This window comes from Sapajus apella, unplaced genomic scaffold, assembly GCF_009761245.1.
Source record: "Sapajus apella isolate SASKATOON/1434 unplaced genomic scaffold, GSC_monkey_1.0 scaffold1031, whole genome shotgun sequence".
In the NCBI taxonomy this organism is placed as follows: Eukaryota; Metazoa; Chordata; class Mammalia; order Primates; family Cebidae; genus Sapajus; species Sapajus apella.
Window position 1 is genome coordinate 589 of NW_022437957.1, and position 19,293 is coordinate 19,881.

Consider the following 19,293-nt stretch of genomic DNA (forward strand, 5'->3'; position numbering starts at 1 on the left):
ATGATTATGTCTCAGGTCTAGGTTATCAGTGAGAATTCACAATCTGTGTGAATTGTAAGTATAAACACATTTTAAAGCAGACAGTCTGCTCCTCTGTCCATTTTTCCCAGGGTGATGCTGTTTGCTTTATTAAACAGCTACAGAAATCAATGTGGGTTAAACCTTTTGGGTTCTAGTTTGAGCATTGCTAGCAAGTTCTCAGAGAAGCAATAGGCTGCACCATTTGGCCCATGTCTGCAGATGGCTATTTTATCTAGGTTTTTGTAAGTTCACCCTGATGTTCACACAGTGATAAAATCACTTAATAATGCATTTCTCAGAATGTGTTTTTGTCACCATAGGATGCATGGCTGTTAAATCCCTACTTTTGCCCAAAGATTCAGTGAAAATTTAGGTGTAAATGTTCCCCCTAAAGTGATACGGTGTAGAATTTACTGTATCAATAGGAGGGAGCTCTCACACTTGCAAATGCATTGTACAAAATCCTGTCTGTCCATGATGTGCAAATTGTGTTCCTGCATGAGATCATTCAGCTGGAATCATGCGCCCACATATTTCCAGAATTCCATCAATAAATTCACAAAGCAGTTGAAAATCATAATGTACATTTTAGGTAATGGGCCATAAGAGATTATTTTAATTGTAAGAAAGTGTACAAAAATATTTTACATTTTACATATTTTTTTATTTAACCGTAATAAAGTGAGGTGACACTAAAACAGAAAGAAAGCCTGAAAACTATGATTCCTTTGCTTCAACAGTGAAGGGCTCCCTTGTACATGCAGTTCCCAAACAGTCAGACTTCTTCATCCTGATCATCTGTGGCCAGTGTAAAAGAAAGGCCTGACAGGGAAATTTAAGGAGCCAACCGGGTAACGCCATATGAGGGAATTCTTGGCGACATTCAAAAAGCTCACACTTCCAATGTCAAAATCCAGAAACACACCAAGCCGGCCCAGAGGTTTCTCTACATAGTGAGGAAGCATTGGAGAGCTGGTCAAGAGACGGAAATGATGACCCATCTTCACACATAAAAGAAGAAATATGTCCTCAGATGTAATCATGGTGCCATTCTTCCTTATCTGGGAGTCCTTACAGACGCCCACAGCCCAGTCCCAAGAGTCGTCCACATCCAGCTCCCAGTAGTGTTTCCCAGAGGAGAAGCCCTGGGCTCCCCATGCAGCAAAATAGTCAGGTCTGTCAGAATCCAAAGATCCACCTTTCTGTTCAGGTCTGAACATCCAACTTCTCATATCCTCAAACAGGCTGATATTGTGATTGCTTACTTCATAATTGAAGGAAATTTCCACTGTAGAAAGAAGAGAATGTTCCAGTGAAAAGCAGTTTATACATTCTTAGATTCAGAAAAGAAAGAGACTCTTACTAGAAAACACAGGTCAAGATTAAAAGGCAACTTTTGTCTGGAAAAATGTTGGAAATGTTAGGAAATCTGCACAAAAGTACATGGCTAAACTACAATGACCACAACTTCTATAAACTCAAAAATACGAAGGGGAGGATTGCCATGCCTATGTCTAGTCAGCTACTTTTTATAATAGCTGAAAAACTGGAAGCTCTTGGACTGCAGCCAAATCTGAGCAGGAGGCTGGGGACAGGAGATGAGGTGGGGAGCCATTCTTACACCTAAATAAGTTATCACTTTGCCAGAAATATGATCTGCCACTTAAGTAAGCAAATTCATACTTAAAGAGAAAATCTGAATCCATCTTCTGAAAAGTGCAGATTCCTTGCAAGAACTATCGATCTTTCATGCTGGACTTTCATGCACAGACTTCCTTTATCTGCCTGATTGATCATGATCTATCCTGGAGTTCTATCTAAGGACTCATCAACCACCAAATCACTTTCCTATTGTTTGCACATCCTCAGATTTGCATTGTTATTTAAGTTACTCATGTATGTTTTGATTGATTAAAATGCACATGATTAAAATTACAAATGCTATGAAACTTCACCTGAAATGCACTTAAAAATAAACAGTCACCAAATCACAATCATTAAGAACACTTAATTTGGAGTTAAAATGTCCTGAATTAACACAGTTCTGTGTACCTCATGTAATACTTGTATACATGAAATTGTGTCAGAGAATGTTTCTAAGTCCTAAGGAGCCATTCTGCATGTTTTATGTTTTGCTAAGTAATTTGTTATATGGCTGATTTTTATTACATTTTACCAGCTTTTAGTTTAGTCTGTTTGATGATAGTGAAACTATAAAGACTTATTCACAGACTATTTTCTTCCAGATGAAAGATCATTACACCAGGAAAACTGCCCATAGAAACCATGCTTGAAGACATTACATGTTGGTCCCAGCAAGAGGGTGACACTCACCTCGGAAGCGGTTGAGCCTGTGCACCAGTCCAGTGATGGGCCCTGCAGTGAACGCTGGATTCACAGGCTGGGGCATGCGCAGCAGCACGGACTCGCTCCTGCAAGGAAGCAGGTGCAGTTGGTTAACCTTTCTGGTGTCTGTGTTTAAGAAATAGATTCCAACAGGAAATGCTTCACTCAAACCGACTTCTGATATTGTAATGTAACTCCACAATCCTAGGATGGGTTTGTGGCTCTCTTAGGGAATCTTTCTAAGGATTCACTCCATTTCTAACCTACTGCCACTGAAAAATCATTGCCTCTCTCCCTATCTGCCAAATAGTTTATTTGTCTCTAATTATGATTCTGAATCTTAAAATTAGGCAACTATATCCTAGTAACTTCTGCATGGAACTCTTCAAAACATTACCCCCTGAGTCACTTGGGAAAGTAAGAAAAGATTAAAATCTGGTACAGGGCATAAGAAAACATATTCAACATAACACAGAAACACCAGAGTACACACACATACACACAATCACACTGGCACATTATGTTGTTAACAAACTATGTTTTCACTTTGTTGAAAACAGCTTGATGTTTTTCATAGCATGCCTTGTGCTGCTGCTTGCAATGATGGCCAAACACATACCTTGCCATGATGTCTCCCAAATCCTGTAAAGAGAGAGAGAAAAATATACTTATTTAGAAAGTTGTTATTCTGGCTGGGTGTAATGGCTCATATCTGTATTTCCAGCACTTTGGGAGGCCAAGGCGAATGGATCACCTGAGGTCAGGAGTTCCAGACTAGCCTGGCCAACATGGCAAAACCCCATCTCTATTAAAAATACAAAAAAATTAGCTGGGTGTCATGGTGCATGCCTGTAGTCCCGGCTACTGGGGAGGGTGCGGCAGGAGAATCACTTGAACACAGGAGGTAGAGGTTGCAGTGAGTTGAGATTGGGCCACTGCACTTCAGACTGGGTGACAAAACAACCCTCTGTCTCAAAACAAGGAAACAAACCAACAAACAAGTTGTTATTCTGCCTGTCTAGTCTTTGGGTTTGGAAAACTTTCGAAGTACTACATACTATCACTGCAGCTCTTTTAAAATGTATTCTCATCTCTCACATTTGTACCAGTAAGACCAACTGACAGAATCTATTTTTGATAAATTCAGGACCCCTGGATCTGAGTGAGAGAGGGAGGTTAAGTAGTGACTGTGCATTGCTGCAGCTGTCTACAATGTGGTCTTTTTCAAGGCTAGTCCCTGAGGACTCAAGTCAAGGGCATTTCAAACCTTGGACTGCCCAAGAAAAAGCAAGAAAAAGCAAGAAGGAAACGTTAGTATCTTCATAATTTCTACATATTATCCAATGGAGACAAAAATATTATTTTCACATGGATTTTTTTTCTTCCAGAGTTTTAATGAAATGAACTGGAGAAGAAAGCTTGAGGTAGAAAACGTTCTGTGGAAATCTGTTTGCACAGCTCCATAAAGCTCTGCTTCCATAATTAGGTTAGGAGTTGCAGTTTATCTCTATAACCAGGTGGGGAATGTCTCCCACCATCAATACAGGAGATGAAGAGGCATGTCTTTGGTACCCAATGAAAGGCAAATGCCATCTAATACAAAGTGTCTCAAGGGACATCCTCAGTTCTTACCTGGAGCAGCTCCACATCTGGTTTATGACACATTTCCATTAGTTCCTGATACATTTCTTTCAAGTGCTTCTTCTTTTGATACATGTTGATGCAGCTTCTCTGGAGTTGTGGAAATATCTCTTGGTGTTCCTTGTACAGTCTCTCTAAATGTTGTTTTTCTTCCTTATGGAGAACTGGATGCAGCTTCCTATACTCAACCCTGATCATCTGCACACGAAGAAGCGCATAGGCCTGGAGGGACATGGATTTTGTAGGTTACATACCCAGGTCTACTTCCACCTCACAGAACCCACAAATTCATCCTGACCTTTCCTTCATTTAATTTTTATTCTTTACAAACACTATGATGAGTTAAAAAGATCTTCCTTAGGGGAGACCAAGACGGTCGAAAGGAAGCTTCTCTGGAGTGCAGCTCCCACCAAGTGGGACACAGAACCAGAGCAATATCTGCACTCTGCCCATCTGACAAAGGGCTAATACCCAGAATCTACAAAGAACTAAAACAGATTTACAGGAAAAAAAACAAGCAAACCCATCCAAAAGTGGGCAAAGGATATGAACAGACGCTTTTCAAAAGAAGATATATGTGAGGCCAACAAACATATAAAAAATGCTCATCATCACTGGGCATTAGAGAAATGCAAACCAAAACCACATTGAGATACCACCTCACACCAGTTAGAATGGCGATCATTAAAAAATCAGGAAACAACAGATGCTGGAGAGGATGTGGAAAAATAGAAACGCTTTTACACTGTTGGTGGGAGTGTAAATTAGTTCAACCATTGTGGAAGACAGTATGGCAATTCCTCAAGGATCTAGAAATAGAAATTCCATTTGACCCAGCAATCCCATTACTGGGTGTATACACAAAGGACTAGAAATCATTCTATTATAAAGACACATGAACACACGTGTTCATTGCAGCCCTGTGTACAGTAGCAAAGACCTGAAACCAACCCAAATGCCCATTGATGATAGACTGGACAAAGAAAATGTAGCACATATACACCATCGAATACTATGCAGCTATAAAAAATGATGAGTTTGTGTTCTTTGTTGGGACATGGATAAGCCTGGAAAAGATGATTCTCAAAAAACTGACACAAGAACAGAAAATCAAACACCATGTGTTCTCACTCATAGGTAGATGTTGAACAATGAGAATGTGGACACAGAGAGGGGAGCATCACACACTGAGGTCCTTTGTGGGGGCTAGGGGAGGGATAGCGGGAGGGAAAGTAGGAGGGATAACGTGGGGAGAAGTGCCAGTTATAGGTGATGGGGAGATGGTGGCAACAAACCACCTTGCCACGAATGTACCTATGCAACAATCTTGCATGATCTGCACATGTACCCCAGAATCTAAAGTACAATAAAAAAGACCTTCCTTCAAAATGTTTATAATTCATCAATGCTTGAACACAGGCATAAAAGCCCTTTAGATTTAAATGTTTAAGTATATGTCCTCTCAAATCTGAGATACTGCTAGAAAACAACTAAAATTTATCATTGATTATTAAATTATCATCAATAATATATATATTTGTTACTCAATTATTCTGTGGTCTCAAATCTTTGTACTTCACAGCCTAAACAGTCACTCTTAGTAGAAATGTTGTCAGTGTATTATAATCAGGGTCAGAAGCCATCACACAAAAAAGATTTTAGTAAACATTTTAGCCCCCATCTCTGAAACTGACTACCTCTCTTCTTCTGTCTAAAGCCACAGTCTTGCCCCACCATTCTAAGAACATGAATCCCCATTCCCTTGTGTTTCTCCTCCCAATATTGACATAATATTCTCTCACTCCCCCAGGCATTTTTGTCCCTTCTCTCAGCTTTTCATCAGGTTACATTTTCTCCTACTCAAACAGGCATCATGGGCTGGGTCCTTTGCTATCAGATTTCACTAGCACAGGCGTATTTCTTAAATTCCTGTTCCCACCCACTTTTTTCCCTAGGAGCAACATCATATTCACTGCTAAATGCCTTTATTTCTCAATCATATATTATTTAATCAATATTACATAATTCATCTCATACAGAAACCTCTGCCTGAAATACCTATTAATTTTAAGCGCATACTTGCCTCTCAGAATTTATATATGTATATTTCTACTTATCTGTAAAACATTTCCAGAACACCTGAACAATTGTTATATTGAACAGTCAGGTTGTTTTCCAGGCTATAAATAAACACATGACAAAATCTGGCATATGAGAATTTCAATGCAAGTTGCTAATATAAATGTTCTCAGCATGCCTGTCTCAAACCTGTCCTGAAGACACATGATCTCATACTTACACTCCAGAGGATGCTTGTTTTTTCCTCCTCACTTAGATTTCTCTGAGTTTCTTGAATTTTTTCCCATAAAATTCTCATTTGCTTTAAGAGCTTCTCCTGCAAAAGATTTATAAGGGTGAGCAAGAGAAAATCAAATACCATAGATTCCACACCCTGAGTGAGGTATGCAGGCAAGGGATACAATGTATGAACAGACTGGAGAGAGGAAAATAAAACAAATATTTTCACTGCTCATCCTCAGTATTTTTCAAATCTGAGGTTTCAGAATGTATAACCGTTTAGGGAACTGGTGAGGGGAGTTTTCTTGTAACCTAGCTAATGATCAGTGAAACACCCTTCTTCAGAATCCACTATGCTAGGCTCCTGCTTTTGTCATTTGTCCAGTAATATTAAATACATTTCCTAAATGTATTTTCTTTGTTCTTGTAGTCTTGGTAGCTTTTCAATGCCTTTGGCATTCTATTGTAGAGTCAAAGTAATAGTGACATTTACTTAATCACCCTCTTTTTGGGTGCAGCCTCCATGAAGGCAGGTATAGTTGCATATTGAATTCAAAATTTCATCATTGGTACCTCCAAAAGCACCTGGCACTCAGTAAAGAATGGAGTGATCACCATGGTGATTCTCATCTCCCTTCTCATCTCTAACTCTGCCACCCTCCAGCTGTCAGGTGATCCCAGCACTGTCTCTTACCCGGTGTTCTTCAGCTGCCACTTCAATGGGACAGTGTTTGTGAGCCCCATGCTCCTGAGAGTCAGAGCACAGTGCGCAGAGCAGACTCTTGTCCGTGCCACAGAACATCTTCTTTATTTCTCTATGGGTCGCACATACTTGTTTCTCAGAGCTCAGGAATTGCCAGAGACTGGCTTTCCTGGCAATGGTCACTAAATTCTTCAGAAAAATGTTAGGTTTGAAATCCTTTTGGTGTGATGGTTCCCTGCATGCAGGGCAGTTGGCAGGACTTTGGGCTCCTTCCCAGGAAAGGCAGAGACAGGGTCTACAGAAGCTGTGCCCACAGCCTATGGTGACAGGGTCTACCAGGTAGTTCAGGCAGATTACACAGGTGAGTTCCTTCTGGAAGGCCTGTAGGAAGTCTGAGTCCATTTTCCTAAGGGAAGAAAACCACAAGAATTTAATCTTCTACCCTGGAGAGACAAAGATCCAAGCAAAGTTTGAATCAGGTTGTGATTGAGCAACATCTTTTTTTTTTCTAGAGAAGAATAGGCTTTCATTTGCAATGACAGAAATAGGAAAAATAGAAAACTAAGGCACTAAGAGCCATCAACCTCTGTAGAAAAATGTGATTGTTCTCCAATCAACACACAACCAGCTTTCCAAACCCACTTTTTTGCATAGAAGAATGTCAGATTTTTTGAGGTGTTAGTGTCCACCAAGTTGCTTGGGCTTCTAGGATTTCATCAAGCTATCAACTCATGGGGTGAGTCTTGAATGGTCTGAAACTCAGTCACACTCTGAATTGCCAGTGACTGGTTTGGAGAAGGGAAGCTAACTAAGCTCTTCTACTCTCATTGTTTGATTTAACTGTAACAAGGATCCATCAGAGTTGTCCAGAGGGCCTCTGCTTGAAAATGTTAGAGCAGAGCTCATCCTTTGACCAAAATCAGACAAAGCTAGCCTTTACTCTCCAAGGCAAAACAAACAGACCAAGGTAAAGGTACTTCTCCAAGATAGAACAAACAATCATTTCTTAGGCTGTTGTGTTCATTCAATCAACAAAAACTTTCTGGCATGTTTGCTATACCTGAACTGTCTGTTAGTTTGGGGATATATTGATAAAATGTAGAAGTGTACGCAGAGGAAAGAAATATTTTCTAAGCTCTTTGGAAGCATTGTCATTACTCTTTCACACAGTCAGAAAAATACTAAGTATCATGCAATAATCATAGGCACTAGACAGTCAGGCGGTGTTTTAAATGGAGGGGAAAAAAAAAAAAAAGGCCAGGTAAGGTAGCTCAAACCTGTAATCCCAGCATTTTTGGAGGCCAAGTCAGGCAGATTTTTTGGGCTCAGGAGTTCTAGACTGGGCGACATGATGGCAAAGTGTCTAGATCAGCCTGTCTCTAAAAACACACACACACGGCTGGGCCTGGTGGCTTACACCTGTAATCAAAGCACTTTGGAGGCCAAGGTGGGTGGATCACCTGAGGTTGGGAGTTCAAGACCAGCCTGACCAACATGGTGAAACCTCATCTTTAAAAAAAAAAAAAATACACACACACACACACACACACACACACACACACACACACACACACTATAGATTATATATGTAAAACCCAACATGGCCCATGCCTATAGTCCCAGCTACTTTGGGGGATGAGGCTGAAGAATTGCTTGCGGTAGGAAGTAGAGGCAGTAGTGAGGCTTATTTCCACCACTGCACTCTAGGCTGTGTGTCCCCGTCTAAAACAAAGAAACAAAGAAAGGAAAAATCTAAAATTGTGGTTTCTACACAGCATAAATACAGAAACCCTCTATTTCTGATATTTCTGCATGATTGTCAGTGAGACTTTTCTGCATGAACAGCCATTTCTGGCTTTCTTCGACAGAGGAACTCAGGTTTTTGAAGAGACTTTTACCGTGTTTTAGAAAAAAGTGTTTGCCCAAATCATTCAATGCACACTACCTATGTATAGCCCTACATTGCAACATAGGGACACTATCACTAGTAGAGTAGAATGTAACACATTTATACACATAGATTACAATACTCCTAACCCATTTACAGAGTCTACAGAGATTAAAGAATTACCAGATATTTGGAAACTACTGCAAAATGCTTGTAATCTATAAAACAACTAAGAAATACATTAAGTAAAAAATTAATCATAACATTAATTTGAGGATCATGCAGCAAGACAGAAGACAAAAATGTTTAATTTGTAAATAGGTTAAATGGAGCTTGTAAACCTATGGATTTTGTTTAAAATAATTTAAAAAATTAAATGGAACTGTTTTTAAAACTCAGAAAATGACATCATTTCATCTTAAAAAAAATCTAAGTTTGCATATAAAGTCCCTAAATTTTGTTCGTTTTGGTTTGTGACCTAATAGCAGCTCCTACTCTGGAAAGTGTATACTTACCTCAGAAATAGATCTACGTTCTCACCAAAGCTTGCTGTCTAAAAAGATGAAGTCAGCTCAGGGATCAGGGTCTCACAGTGCAGTGCCGGTAGCTTTTGGAAGTCTCCAAGGCCAGTCGCAAAGCCACGCTGTGGGTGCTGGAGAAGAATGAGCTTGGCTCCTGAAGTGTCCTTTTATATATCTCTGAAGACCACACCCCTTTCCTCTAATTGGATTTCAGTGGGCGTAGGTGGGTGTTAACATAGTTGATTAGGTTTCTTCCAAACAAAAGGTTGTTTTTTTTTTTTTTTTTTTTTAATTGAGTTTCACTGTGTCTCCCAGGCTGGAGTGCAGCGAAGCTATCGCAGCTCACTGAAACCTCCGCCTCTGAAGTTCAGGCAATTCTCCGGCCTCAGCCTCCCAAGTTGCTGGGATTACAGGTGCCCGCTGCCAGGCCTGGCTAATTTTTTTTTGCATTGTTAGTAGGAGGGGGTTTAACCGTGTTGGCTAGATTTATCTGGAATTCCTGACCTCAAGCGATCTGCCTGCCTTGGTCTACAAAAGTGCTGGGATTGCAGCCTGAGCCACAGCCCCCAGCAATTCACTTTATCGTAGTGTGAGAATTTAATCTAAGGACACTCCTGGCCTCCCCACTTCAGAAGGTTTTTTCCTCCTGCTCCTCGTGCTCCAGATGAAGCCTTCCAAGGGCCTCTCAGCAGCCATGGGACATAGGATTCCCTCCTATATTACCTGGCACTGCTCATCCCAGCTTAAGGGGTATAGGGAGAAAGTCTAGAAAGCTCTAGCCAGGTGCAGCGGCAGGCACCTGTAGTCCAGGCTACTGTGGAGGCTGAGGCAGGAGAATCACTTGTGCCTGGGAGATGGAGGTTGCAGTGAGCAGAGATCATTCCACTGCACTACAGCCTGGGTGATGTAGTGAGATTCTGTCTCCAAAAAAACATAAATAAATAAAGAAATATAAAAAATAAAAATTGATGATTAGAAATACAATATACAAAGACATTTATGACAAAATATAAAGTAAGTAGAAAGCATATAAAATTGTAAATAGAATTTGATTACTTTAACAAATATAGAAAAAAATTAAAGGCATTTAATCAATTAGTATAATAATTGTGTTATCTTTAGGGAAATATTGGGAGAATTAATATTTCCCTAAAGATAACACAATTATTTTCCTTATTGTTTATAATTCTTTCCAATTTTTTTTTGTCGGTAAGAAGTCAATAATGAGAATAACAATTTCAGAAGATTTTAAACATGGCTTATTCCATGAAGCTGATTTTCTTACTTTAAAAGAAAAATGATATTTTCTCTCCTTGACAAAATGCCTCATCATTAGAAATATGGTTTGTTTAGGACACACAGGTTTTTCTTCCTTGAGTATTTCTATATTTGTTTCATTTTCTCCAAATGATAGTAAAGATCCAGTCTGTGTCTCTATTTGATGTTTACAATTCCTGAAACAACTGAGCAGTGCATTGCACATAATAATTTCTCATTAAGTAGATTAAGCTGAATGTTGAATTTCCAACCAAAACTTTGAAACCAAAGGAAGAACTATGTCTTCATCCTTCTTTTCTTGTATCATTTCCTTCTCCTAAAACGATATAGGGTGTTAACACAAGATACAGAGAAAGAGTGTGTGTGTGTGTGTGTGTGTGTGTGTGTGTGTGTGTGTCTGTGTGTGTATGTGTATGTGCTTTACATGTGTGTAACCACATCAATTTTTGTATTTGTAGCAATGCCTTGTGATTTTGATTCAGAGGCCCATAGCATTTTATTAAAATTATGTTTCATTTGATTGTGTCATCTGTTTATGGGAGCTGCTAACAGGGATTCTGTGTTTCATTTACCATATGCTATTACAAAATCTGAGTTCACGGTACTAAATTTGTAAATATTGAACATAGCTGAAATTCAAATTATAGGGGATTTAGTTATTTCTATTTTTCCTTTGTCAATAGGGTACAACTGAAAGAACAATATGGACCTCCTATTTCATTCTAAAACTAGTACTAATTTAGGCAAGTTACTTACCTCCTGATGTTTTGTTATCTCAACTATGAAATGGGGCTTCTACCCTGCCCGACTTGCAGAATTGCTCTGAAGATGAAAAACCACATATTGTGTAAACATTCAAAACAGTAATTGGCTCATAGAAAGTGGTCAGCCAGTTGTGAATGCTAACTGTTAGTAAAACTAAATTACAAAATGAAAGAGATAAATTAATGAATAACATAATTAACGCTTTCTTAATGTAATGATTGTTTCTCATTGGTTAATTAAGTTGGGCCGGAATTGGTATGTTGAATTCAGTGACTCAGTTTTAATCTACTCAGGGCTTGTTGATACACTTTCAGTTACGTCGAATCACTCTTATTGCAATAGCCACCCCATCACTGCTTTTGGAATGTGAGTTCTGTGGAAGTGTTTAAATCATAGTAGGCAGCCAAATATCGCAGAAAGACTGAAATAAACACTGTGTTGCATGTTCCTAATAGATTTAGCTTTAAAAATAAGAATATTATTAGTTATCACTTGGTAAATATTTATAGTTTGTCAGTCATCTTACTAAACATTAGTAGCTTATCTTATTTTAATATTAATTCTGTTAGAGTAGATTTCTAGGATGCCTAGGTGAAGAAAGTCCTGTCTATATTTGCATATGTGGGGTTATCAGTTATTTATTATTCCGGTGTAAATGACAATCACTATCATTTTTCCCATTGGCACATGCAACTGTTTCTGTGCTTTTGTAAGCCTCAGCAGAATAGTATCTTATAAGACTTAAAAATAGGGTAGCTATATATGTTATTGTTCTTAATTTGCATATGTAGGATCTTAAAATATACATTTCATGCTTGAAAAATACTGACTTGAATTGTACAGGTCTACTTAGGCACATTATTTTTTAAAAATGAATAGAGTCAGCCCTTTCTGTCTGTAGATTTCTCATCAGCAAGTAAAGGTGGATAAAAAATACAGTATTATTCACTGTAATCCCAGGTACTTACGAAATCAAAAAAGGAGGATTGCTTGAGCCCAGGAGTTTGAGGCTGTAGTGAGGTGTGAGCAAGCCTCTGCAATCCAGCCTGGTGAAAAAGTGAGACTCCATCTCTTAAGAAAACAAAATAAAATATAGTATTGAAAGAAATGAATCACACATGTGAATGGCCAACTTTTTACTTTTCAAGATGGTGAACTATAACTTGCCAAATTATTTTTTTTGTTTTCACACTTACATTTTTAAGTAGTAGTATTGCATAGAGAAAATGATTTTGCTAAAAATATTACAAAGTAGAAAAGACATAAATCCAGTAAAAAGGCCTTTAAGTGAGTGAATTTATTTCTATGGAACAAATCTCAACAATCATTTTTCATTTAGCTTTGTTACGTTACAACTTTCATTACAGAATGAAACTCAGGACATGAGCTTGAATCTGAGAAGCTCAGATGTAGCTAATAAAGAACTAACAAAAAATGTAAGGTAAGGGAATTATGAATGTGTTTCTAAAAACAAAACAAAATAAAACAAAACTGTTACAGTCCATTTGGACTCTTAGACATGATTTTTGGAATTATTTTCTGTTTTATATTATTGCCTACTTCACTGTCTTAACAATGTGAAGACCAGGATGTCAAAGGGCATGAAGTGTGTGGTGAGAGTTAGCCCAAGGGGATCAGATGTGGCTTCAGATTCCACATACTCAGCTACATTTCCTCACTGAGGCACAGCAAGGTGATCCAGGAAGTCTTATCTGACCCTGAGAATGCTGCACTTAAATTATTCTGAAAATCACTTGAAAAGATGAAATATTAAATAATTTTGACTACTCGTATGGATTATTATACTGATATATCAATTTAATTTATTGAGTGGTTTGTTCACTGTCAGCCTGTTAATTCCACAGAAGAGGAGGGCCAACTTTTTATATATACATGTCTTTTCTGCAGGACTTGAGTATGCACAAATTTTGATATCTATCAAAGTCCTGGGACCAATCCCCAGAGATGACTGATTAAAATCAGTTTTGCTCTGAAATTTTATTTTGTGTATGGAAATACATTTTCATGAAGTTTAAACTATATTCATTTTATTTCTCATTCCAATATTTTTGAAAATTATTAATGATCCCCTGATGTTTCTGTAATGAGCATTTATTGATCTTTAGGGTTACCAGATAGACTTTTTTATAGGTAGGAAAATAAAAAATGACTTCGTCTTATAATATCAATTTTCCTCTTTTTTGTACTGTGTAAAGATATCATAGTTGATTTCTTGCAAGTCATTAGAACATTTCAAAATATATGTAGTAAATGAAAAATATAATATATTCTCATGCAATGTAATATAATTTTTGCATATCTTTATTTTCAGTATCTTTCTGTTTCTTATTTTAAAAGAATGTGTGTTCATTTTAGAAAATGTAAAGATCAAGAAAGACACAGCAGAAGTTAAATATCTCCCTAGTTCCATCAGAAAAATATAAAATCATTGTTATATTCTTATGTGTATAATTCTAGCCCCTTTCCTATTTTAAATATATTTTTGTTTATGTATACACAAAACCCAGTAAATCCTTCTATATATAATATATATAATAAACATATATTTATTTTTTTCTTATGTTTGTTATTTAGAGGTGCTTTTCCTCCTACATCTTGACTATTACATTTTCTTCTGCCAAACATTGACTATCCCCAGGTTGATTTTATATGTATTGCAGAAGGGGTTAGGTCATTGGACAGCCCGAAATGGCTCTGTCTTTCTGTCCAGGGATTATCAAAGGGTTGGGCTCGGGAATAAGAGGATGTTTTAGGAAGTTTGATTGGTTGGGCAATGGCAGCATATGTTTAACTTACCCATTGCCCCGCGTATTTTGTTGTTGTTCTTAAGACACAGGTTCTTACACTGTCTCCCAAGCTGGATGGAGGTCGGTGGTGCAATCTTAGCTCACTGCAGCCTCAAACTCCTGGGCTCAATCAATCTTCCCACCTGAGGCTCCAAAATCACTAGGACTAGTCACGTGCCACAATTCTCAGCTAACATTTATACTTTTATTTGTCGAGATAGGGTGTCCCTATGTTGCCCAGGATGGTCTCCAACTCCTGGCCTCAAGGAATCCTCCCACTTCAGCCTCCCAAATTTATGGGATTAAAAGTACGAGCCACCACTCTGGAGCTTATTTATTTACATCAGAGTTTGTTCTTTTCTTCTTGGTCTATTGCATGAACTCTCTTAGCTCGTACTGTAAAATATTCTTCTGCCGTGATCATGTGAAACATTACAAAATTGTTTCTGATGATTCTTCATGTTTTATGTTAGGTATTCTAACATGATAGTGTGACTTTTTAAAAAAAAAAAACAAAACAACAACAACAAAAAAACAATAGAAGTTTGGCTAATCACAAACAAGACTTTAATTATCACTGTTGTGCTATAACTTATTATAATGCATTAAAAAATCAGCACTTATTTGTAATGTGCCTTGAGACAGATAATTCAGTCACTTGCTTTCTCAGACCTCAGTTTTCCCCTCTGTGAAATACTAATACCAGCTGTGTGTAGTTTATCTTGAAGACTTTGGAAAATTGTAACTAAATACTCTGATATCAAGCATGATTGCTCTGTTTCATATGTTGTTGTCACTGTTGTAGCACTGAACCACTTACCACTTTTTTTTTTTTTGCTCAAAGTGAAAATGTAATTAGTTAATACATATTTCATAGACTAGCATTTTTTTTTTTTTTTTTTTTTTGAGACAGAGTCTCTCTCTGCAGCTCAGGCTGGAGTTCAGTGGTGTGATTGCGGCTCACTGCAACCTCTGCCTGCCGGGTTCAAGCAATTCTCCCGCCTCATGAGTACCTGGGACTACAGGTGTGCGCCACCATGCCTGGCTAATTTTTTGTATTTTTAGTAGTATTGGGGTTTCACCATGCTTTCCAGGCTAGTCTCACACTTCCGACCTTATCAGCCCACCTCTGGCTCCCAAAGTGCTGGGATTACAGGCTTGTGCTACCTTCCCTGGCCAGACTAGTCTTTAGAGATGATTGAATGTCAAAGTTCAGTTGACAAGTGACTTGTTCAGATTGTTAAATTAGAAATGTTCATGTTAAAATTGTAGCGTGCTCTCGTGTTTCTCTCTATAACATTTAGGCAACTAATAAAGACCATACTGTTTTGTCAGTAGGCATGTCATCCATGCTCCAAGCAGCCACAGCAAGTATTCAAGGGAGTCACTTTCAGGAATTTCTGATGCTCTGTTTGATATTGAAACAAAGTGGATCTTTGCAAAACTGAGGGAGAAGTGAAGAGAAAGATTGCTGTTGCAGCCTTCACAATGCAGGCAGCTGTAGAGGCTTTGGAAGAAGCAGCCTGAGAGGATTCTTTAGAGAACCTATATAGAATTTTTGTGGTATATCACTCAGAAAGACTCATGATGGGTATATTGATGGAGTTTAAATTAGTATGTTAGAAATAAAGCTAGACATTATATACAGTCATGTGAGTGTTCATATATTTATCTATGTATATACTTTTATTTTCTTGTTATGGACTAAAAATAAAAACATATATAATTAGACAAGATTATTCTGAAATGGAAGATTCAAACTCAGTATTAAATCCAACGGGAATGGGTAAATACGGTAAAACTCTCATCTGGCATTATCAGGGAATCAAGTCTAATCTGTTCATGTCACTTCACACATAGGAAAACATCAGTATGTCCCAGAGCACACTGGGGAATATGCGCAACTGCTCCACGTCAGAGGCCTCACGCCCTGCCTGGCCTCCCAGGGCTCAGAGGATCGCTATCTCAGCACATGGTTGAGAAACTAATTAAATTACACTTTTAGTAAATGTAATCACTATAGCATAAGAAAAATTTTTTATTAAAAGTATTTTATTTATATAAAACACTACCATATAACACACAAGGATAGAGAAAAATAGTAATGAAATGAACATTTGTGAACCACTAGCTATATTAAGAAGATAATATTTTCAATATCTTTGGGTCCCCCATGTATTCATGATGGTTGTGCTTTTTCACTTTTTTGAATTGTATGTTTATTTTCTGTGTTATTCTTTATGATATTATCACACATGGCTATATTATTTACATGTTTTATGTTTTTGTTTTATGTAGTTTACTATTTTTTATAAATAAAATAATGCCATGTATATTTTTATGGTACTTGATTTTTTTTCACAGGTCTTTAAGGGTTCAGATAAATAGATAGATAGCATTTATTCAAATGAAAATAAGATTTATGGTCCATCAAGACAGAGAAAATATATAATAATGTGAATAAGGAAAGTTAATATAAAGAATGATTAATTATAAGAGAATTTGAGCAATGAAATATCGTCTAGTAAAATGTAAGGAGAAGTCTAAATAATATGTGATGAGCACATATAAAGAATTGCCATTGCTTCCAGGGTGAAGTTTGAGAAGCCAATGAAGAGCCCCCTCACACCTTAGCCTCACTGAATGTTAACAAGTTCCTATGGTGTTGCACATGAAAAACTTTTGGTCGGTCCCAAAAGTATCACTTGCTCAGAGGAAAGAATCTGGTAGCCAGAAGTGCCCAGATGTGAGTGGGAGGTATCTGAAGGTTGAGAGCAAGTGCTCACAGGCAGAAAGCTCATGCAGTGCCTGTCAAACCCGGAAGATGTGAAAATGGCCCTGGAGATGTATAAGCTGTCTCTGGAGATTGAACGACTTGAAAAAGAGAGACAAATCAGTGAACATCCATCAGAAATTCTCTGAAAAAGAGGAAAGAAAGGACTTATTTTTTCCTTTAAATCAATACACAGAATCTTCATTCATCAACTCTACTCTTCCTTAAGCACCATCACTCTAAAAAGTGTCTGGGCTAGGAGAACTTTCTTATTACTGCTAGAGAAAATATGTAATTATTGGTAATCTAGCCTTTTGTTGTGCATATGTCTACTTTCCTGGACTTGAAATATTGGGGGCGGGCGGTGCGGAGTAGGCCATGACCGAGGCGTCGCCGCAGGGCGGATGGTACTTCTGCCACTGCTGCTCCTTGGAGATCGTCTCGCGCCTGCCGGATTATATGTGCCCAAGATGCGAGTCTGATTTCATCCAGGGGCTTCCAGAAGAGACCAGGAGCACAGAAAATGTGGCACATATACACCATGGAATATTATGCAGCCATCAAAAACGATGAGTTCGTGTCCTTTGTAGGGACATGGATGAACCTGGAAACCATCATTCTAAGCAAACTGACAGAAGAGCAGAAAATCAAACACTGCATGTTCTCACTCATAGGCGGGTGTCGAACAATGAGAACACATGGACACAGGGAGGGGAGCATCACACACTGGGGTCAGTTGGGGGGAAATAGGGGAGGGACAGCGGGGGGTGGGGCGTTGGGGAGAGATAGCATGGGGAGAGATGCCAGATGTAGGTGATGGGGAGGAAGGCAGCAAATCACACTGCCACGTGTGTACCTATGCAACAATCTTGCATGCTCTTCACATGTACCCCAAAACCTAAAATGCAATAAAAAAAATAAAAATTAAAAAAAAAAAGAAAAGAAAAAAGAAAATGGTTCTGTCCCCTCCGCAGCCCCCACGGACAGGAGCCGGCCGCCGTTGGAGAACGTGGACTGGCACCTGTTCAGGCTGCCTCAGGGCTATGACAGTTTGCTTTCGGCATCTTTGGCGACAGCTTCGAGATCCCCACGTTCCCTCCCGGAGTGCAGGCTGACGACGGCAGGGGCCCCGAGAACCGGCAGGAGGAGAGCCCCAGTCCCGGCACCGGCGCCCAGCAGCCCCGCGCCCGCTTCCCCACGGGCGGGCCACCGGCCGACTGGAAGGCGTCCCCAGCTGGAAGAGGTCACCCGCAGCTCCTTCACGTCACCATCGCGCCCGCCGCCGTCTCAGCCTGGGTCCTCGGGGATCTCTGCACTCAAACCCTGCGGACTGCGCCTGGAGGGCCAGCACCATGGGCGCCGTCCTCACACAGCTCCTCGGTCAGTCTGAAAACACCGCCCCACCGGCAGATAAACAGGAAATCCAGGCCCTCCCCGCCGTCCCGGCACCTAGGAGCGCACAGGCTCCGTGCTCGCGTGCCCCGTGTGCAGGGACGGCTGTGCCCGGGCGAGCGCGGCGGCAGCTGCCCCGGAACCCCTTGTCCCACCGCGGCGGCCTCGCGCCCTGGCTGGGCCGGTGAGTGCCCGCGCGCCCCGGAACCCCCTGTCCCACCGCGGCGGCCTCGCGCCCTAGCTGGGCAGGTGAGTGCCCGCGCGCCCCGCCCCCTGCCCGCGCTAACCCGCCCCTTCTCCCGCCCTCGCCTCTGTCCCCACAAAGCACGGCAGCTGCCCCGTCTGCCGGAAAAGCCTCACGGGACAGAACGCGGCCGCGAACCCCCGGGCCTGGTTGGGGTGAGCTTCTCCTCGTCGTCCTCCCCCAGCTCGCCCAGCAACCACAACGCCACGAGTCACTCCTGAGCCCTCGCCGGCCGGCACCCACCGGATGCCAGATACAGGTGACGGGGAGGAAGGCAGCAAATCACACTGCCACGTGTGTACCTATGCAACAATCTTGCATATTCTTCACATGTACCCCAAAACCTAAAATGCAATTAAAAAAAATATGATAAATGATAGCAGTCTCCATCATTTTAAGTTTTATTTTCTCCTTCCCTATCACTTTATCTTTTTTTTTTTCTTTTTTTTTCTTTTTTTTTTGAGACGGAGTTTCACTCTTGTTACCCAGGCTGGAGTGCAATGGTGCGATCTTGGCTCACTGCAATCTCCGTCTCCTGGGTTCAGGCAATTCTCCTGCCTCAGCCTCCTGAGTAGCTGGGGTTACAGGTGCGAGCCACCATGCCCAGCTAATTTTT

At 39.9% G+C, this 19,293-nt stretch overlaps 1 protein-coding gene and 1 pseudogene across 1 annotated transcript; one reads left to right on the forward strand and one right to left on the reverse strand.

Moving 5' to 3' along the window:
* Positions 1 to 539: 539 nt before the first annotated feature.
* LOC116546538 (tripartite motif-containing protein 43-like) lies at positions 540 to 7,108 on the reverse strand. Its single transcript, XM_032272770.1, has 6 exons — positions 7,001 to 7,108; positions 6,308 to 6,403; positions 4,000 to 4,230; positions 2,987 to 3,009; positions 2,356 to 2,453; positions 540 to 1,309 (listed from the first exon to the last, which is right to left on the reverse strand). The coding sequence occupies exons 1-6, from the start codon at positions 7,106 to 7,108 to the stop codon at positions 816 to 818; spliced, it is 1,050 nt and encodes a 349-aa protein (XP_032128661.1). The 3' UTR covers positions 540 to 815.
* Positions 7,109 to 17,350: 10,242 nt separating this feature from the next.
* LOC116546539 lies at positions 17,351 to 18,898 on the forward strand (annotated as a pseudogene).
* The last annotated feature ends 395 nt before the right edge of the window (positions 18,899 to 19,293 follow it).

What these genes read in the sequence shown, in the direction of transcription:
- LOC116546538 (XM_032272770.1), bottom strand. Translation starts at nt 7,108, where the DNA reads ATGTTCTGTGGCACGGACAAGAGTCTGCTCTGCGCACTGTGCTCTGAC. An exon ending in AAACAAGCATCCTCTGGAGT is followed by an intron (nt 4,231 to 6,307) that starts GTAAGTATGAGA and finishes ATGTCCCTCCAG; the next exon opens with GCCTATGCGCTTCTTCGTGT. An exon ending in CAGGCTCAACCGCTTCCGAG is followed by an intron (nt 1,310 to 2,355) that starts GTGAGTGTCACC and finishes TTCTTTCTACAG; the next exon opens with TGGAAATTTCCTTCAATTAT.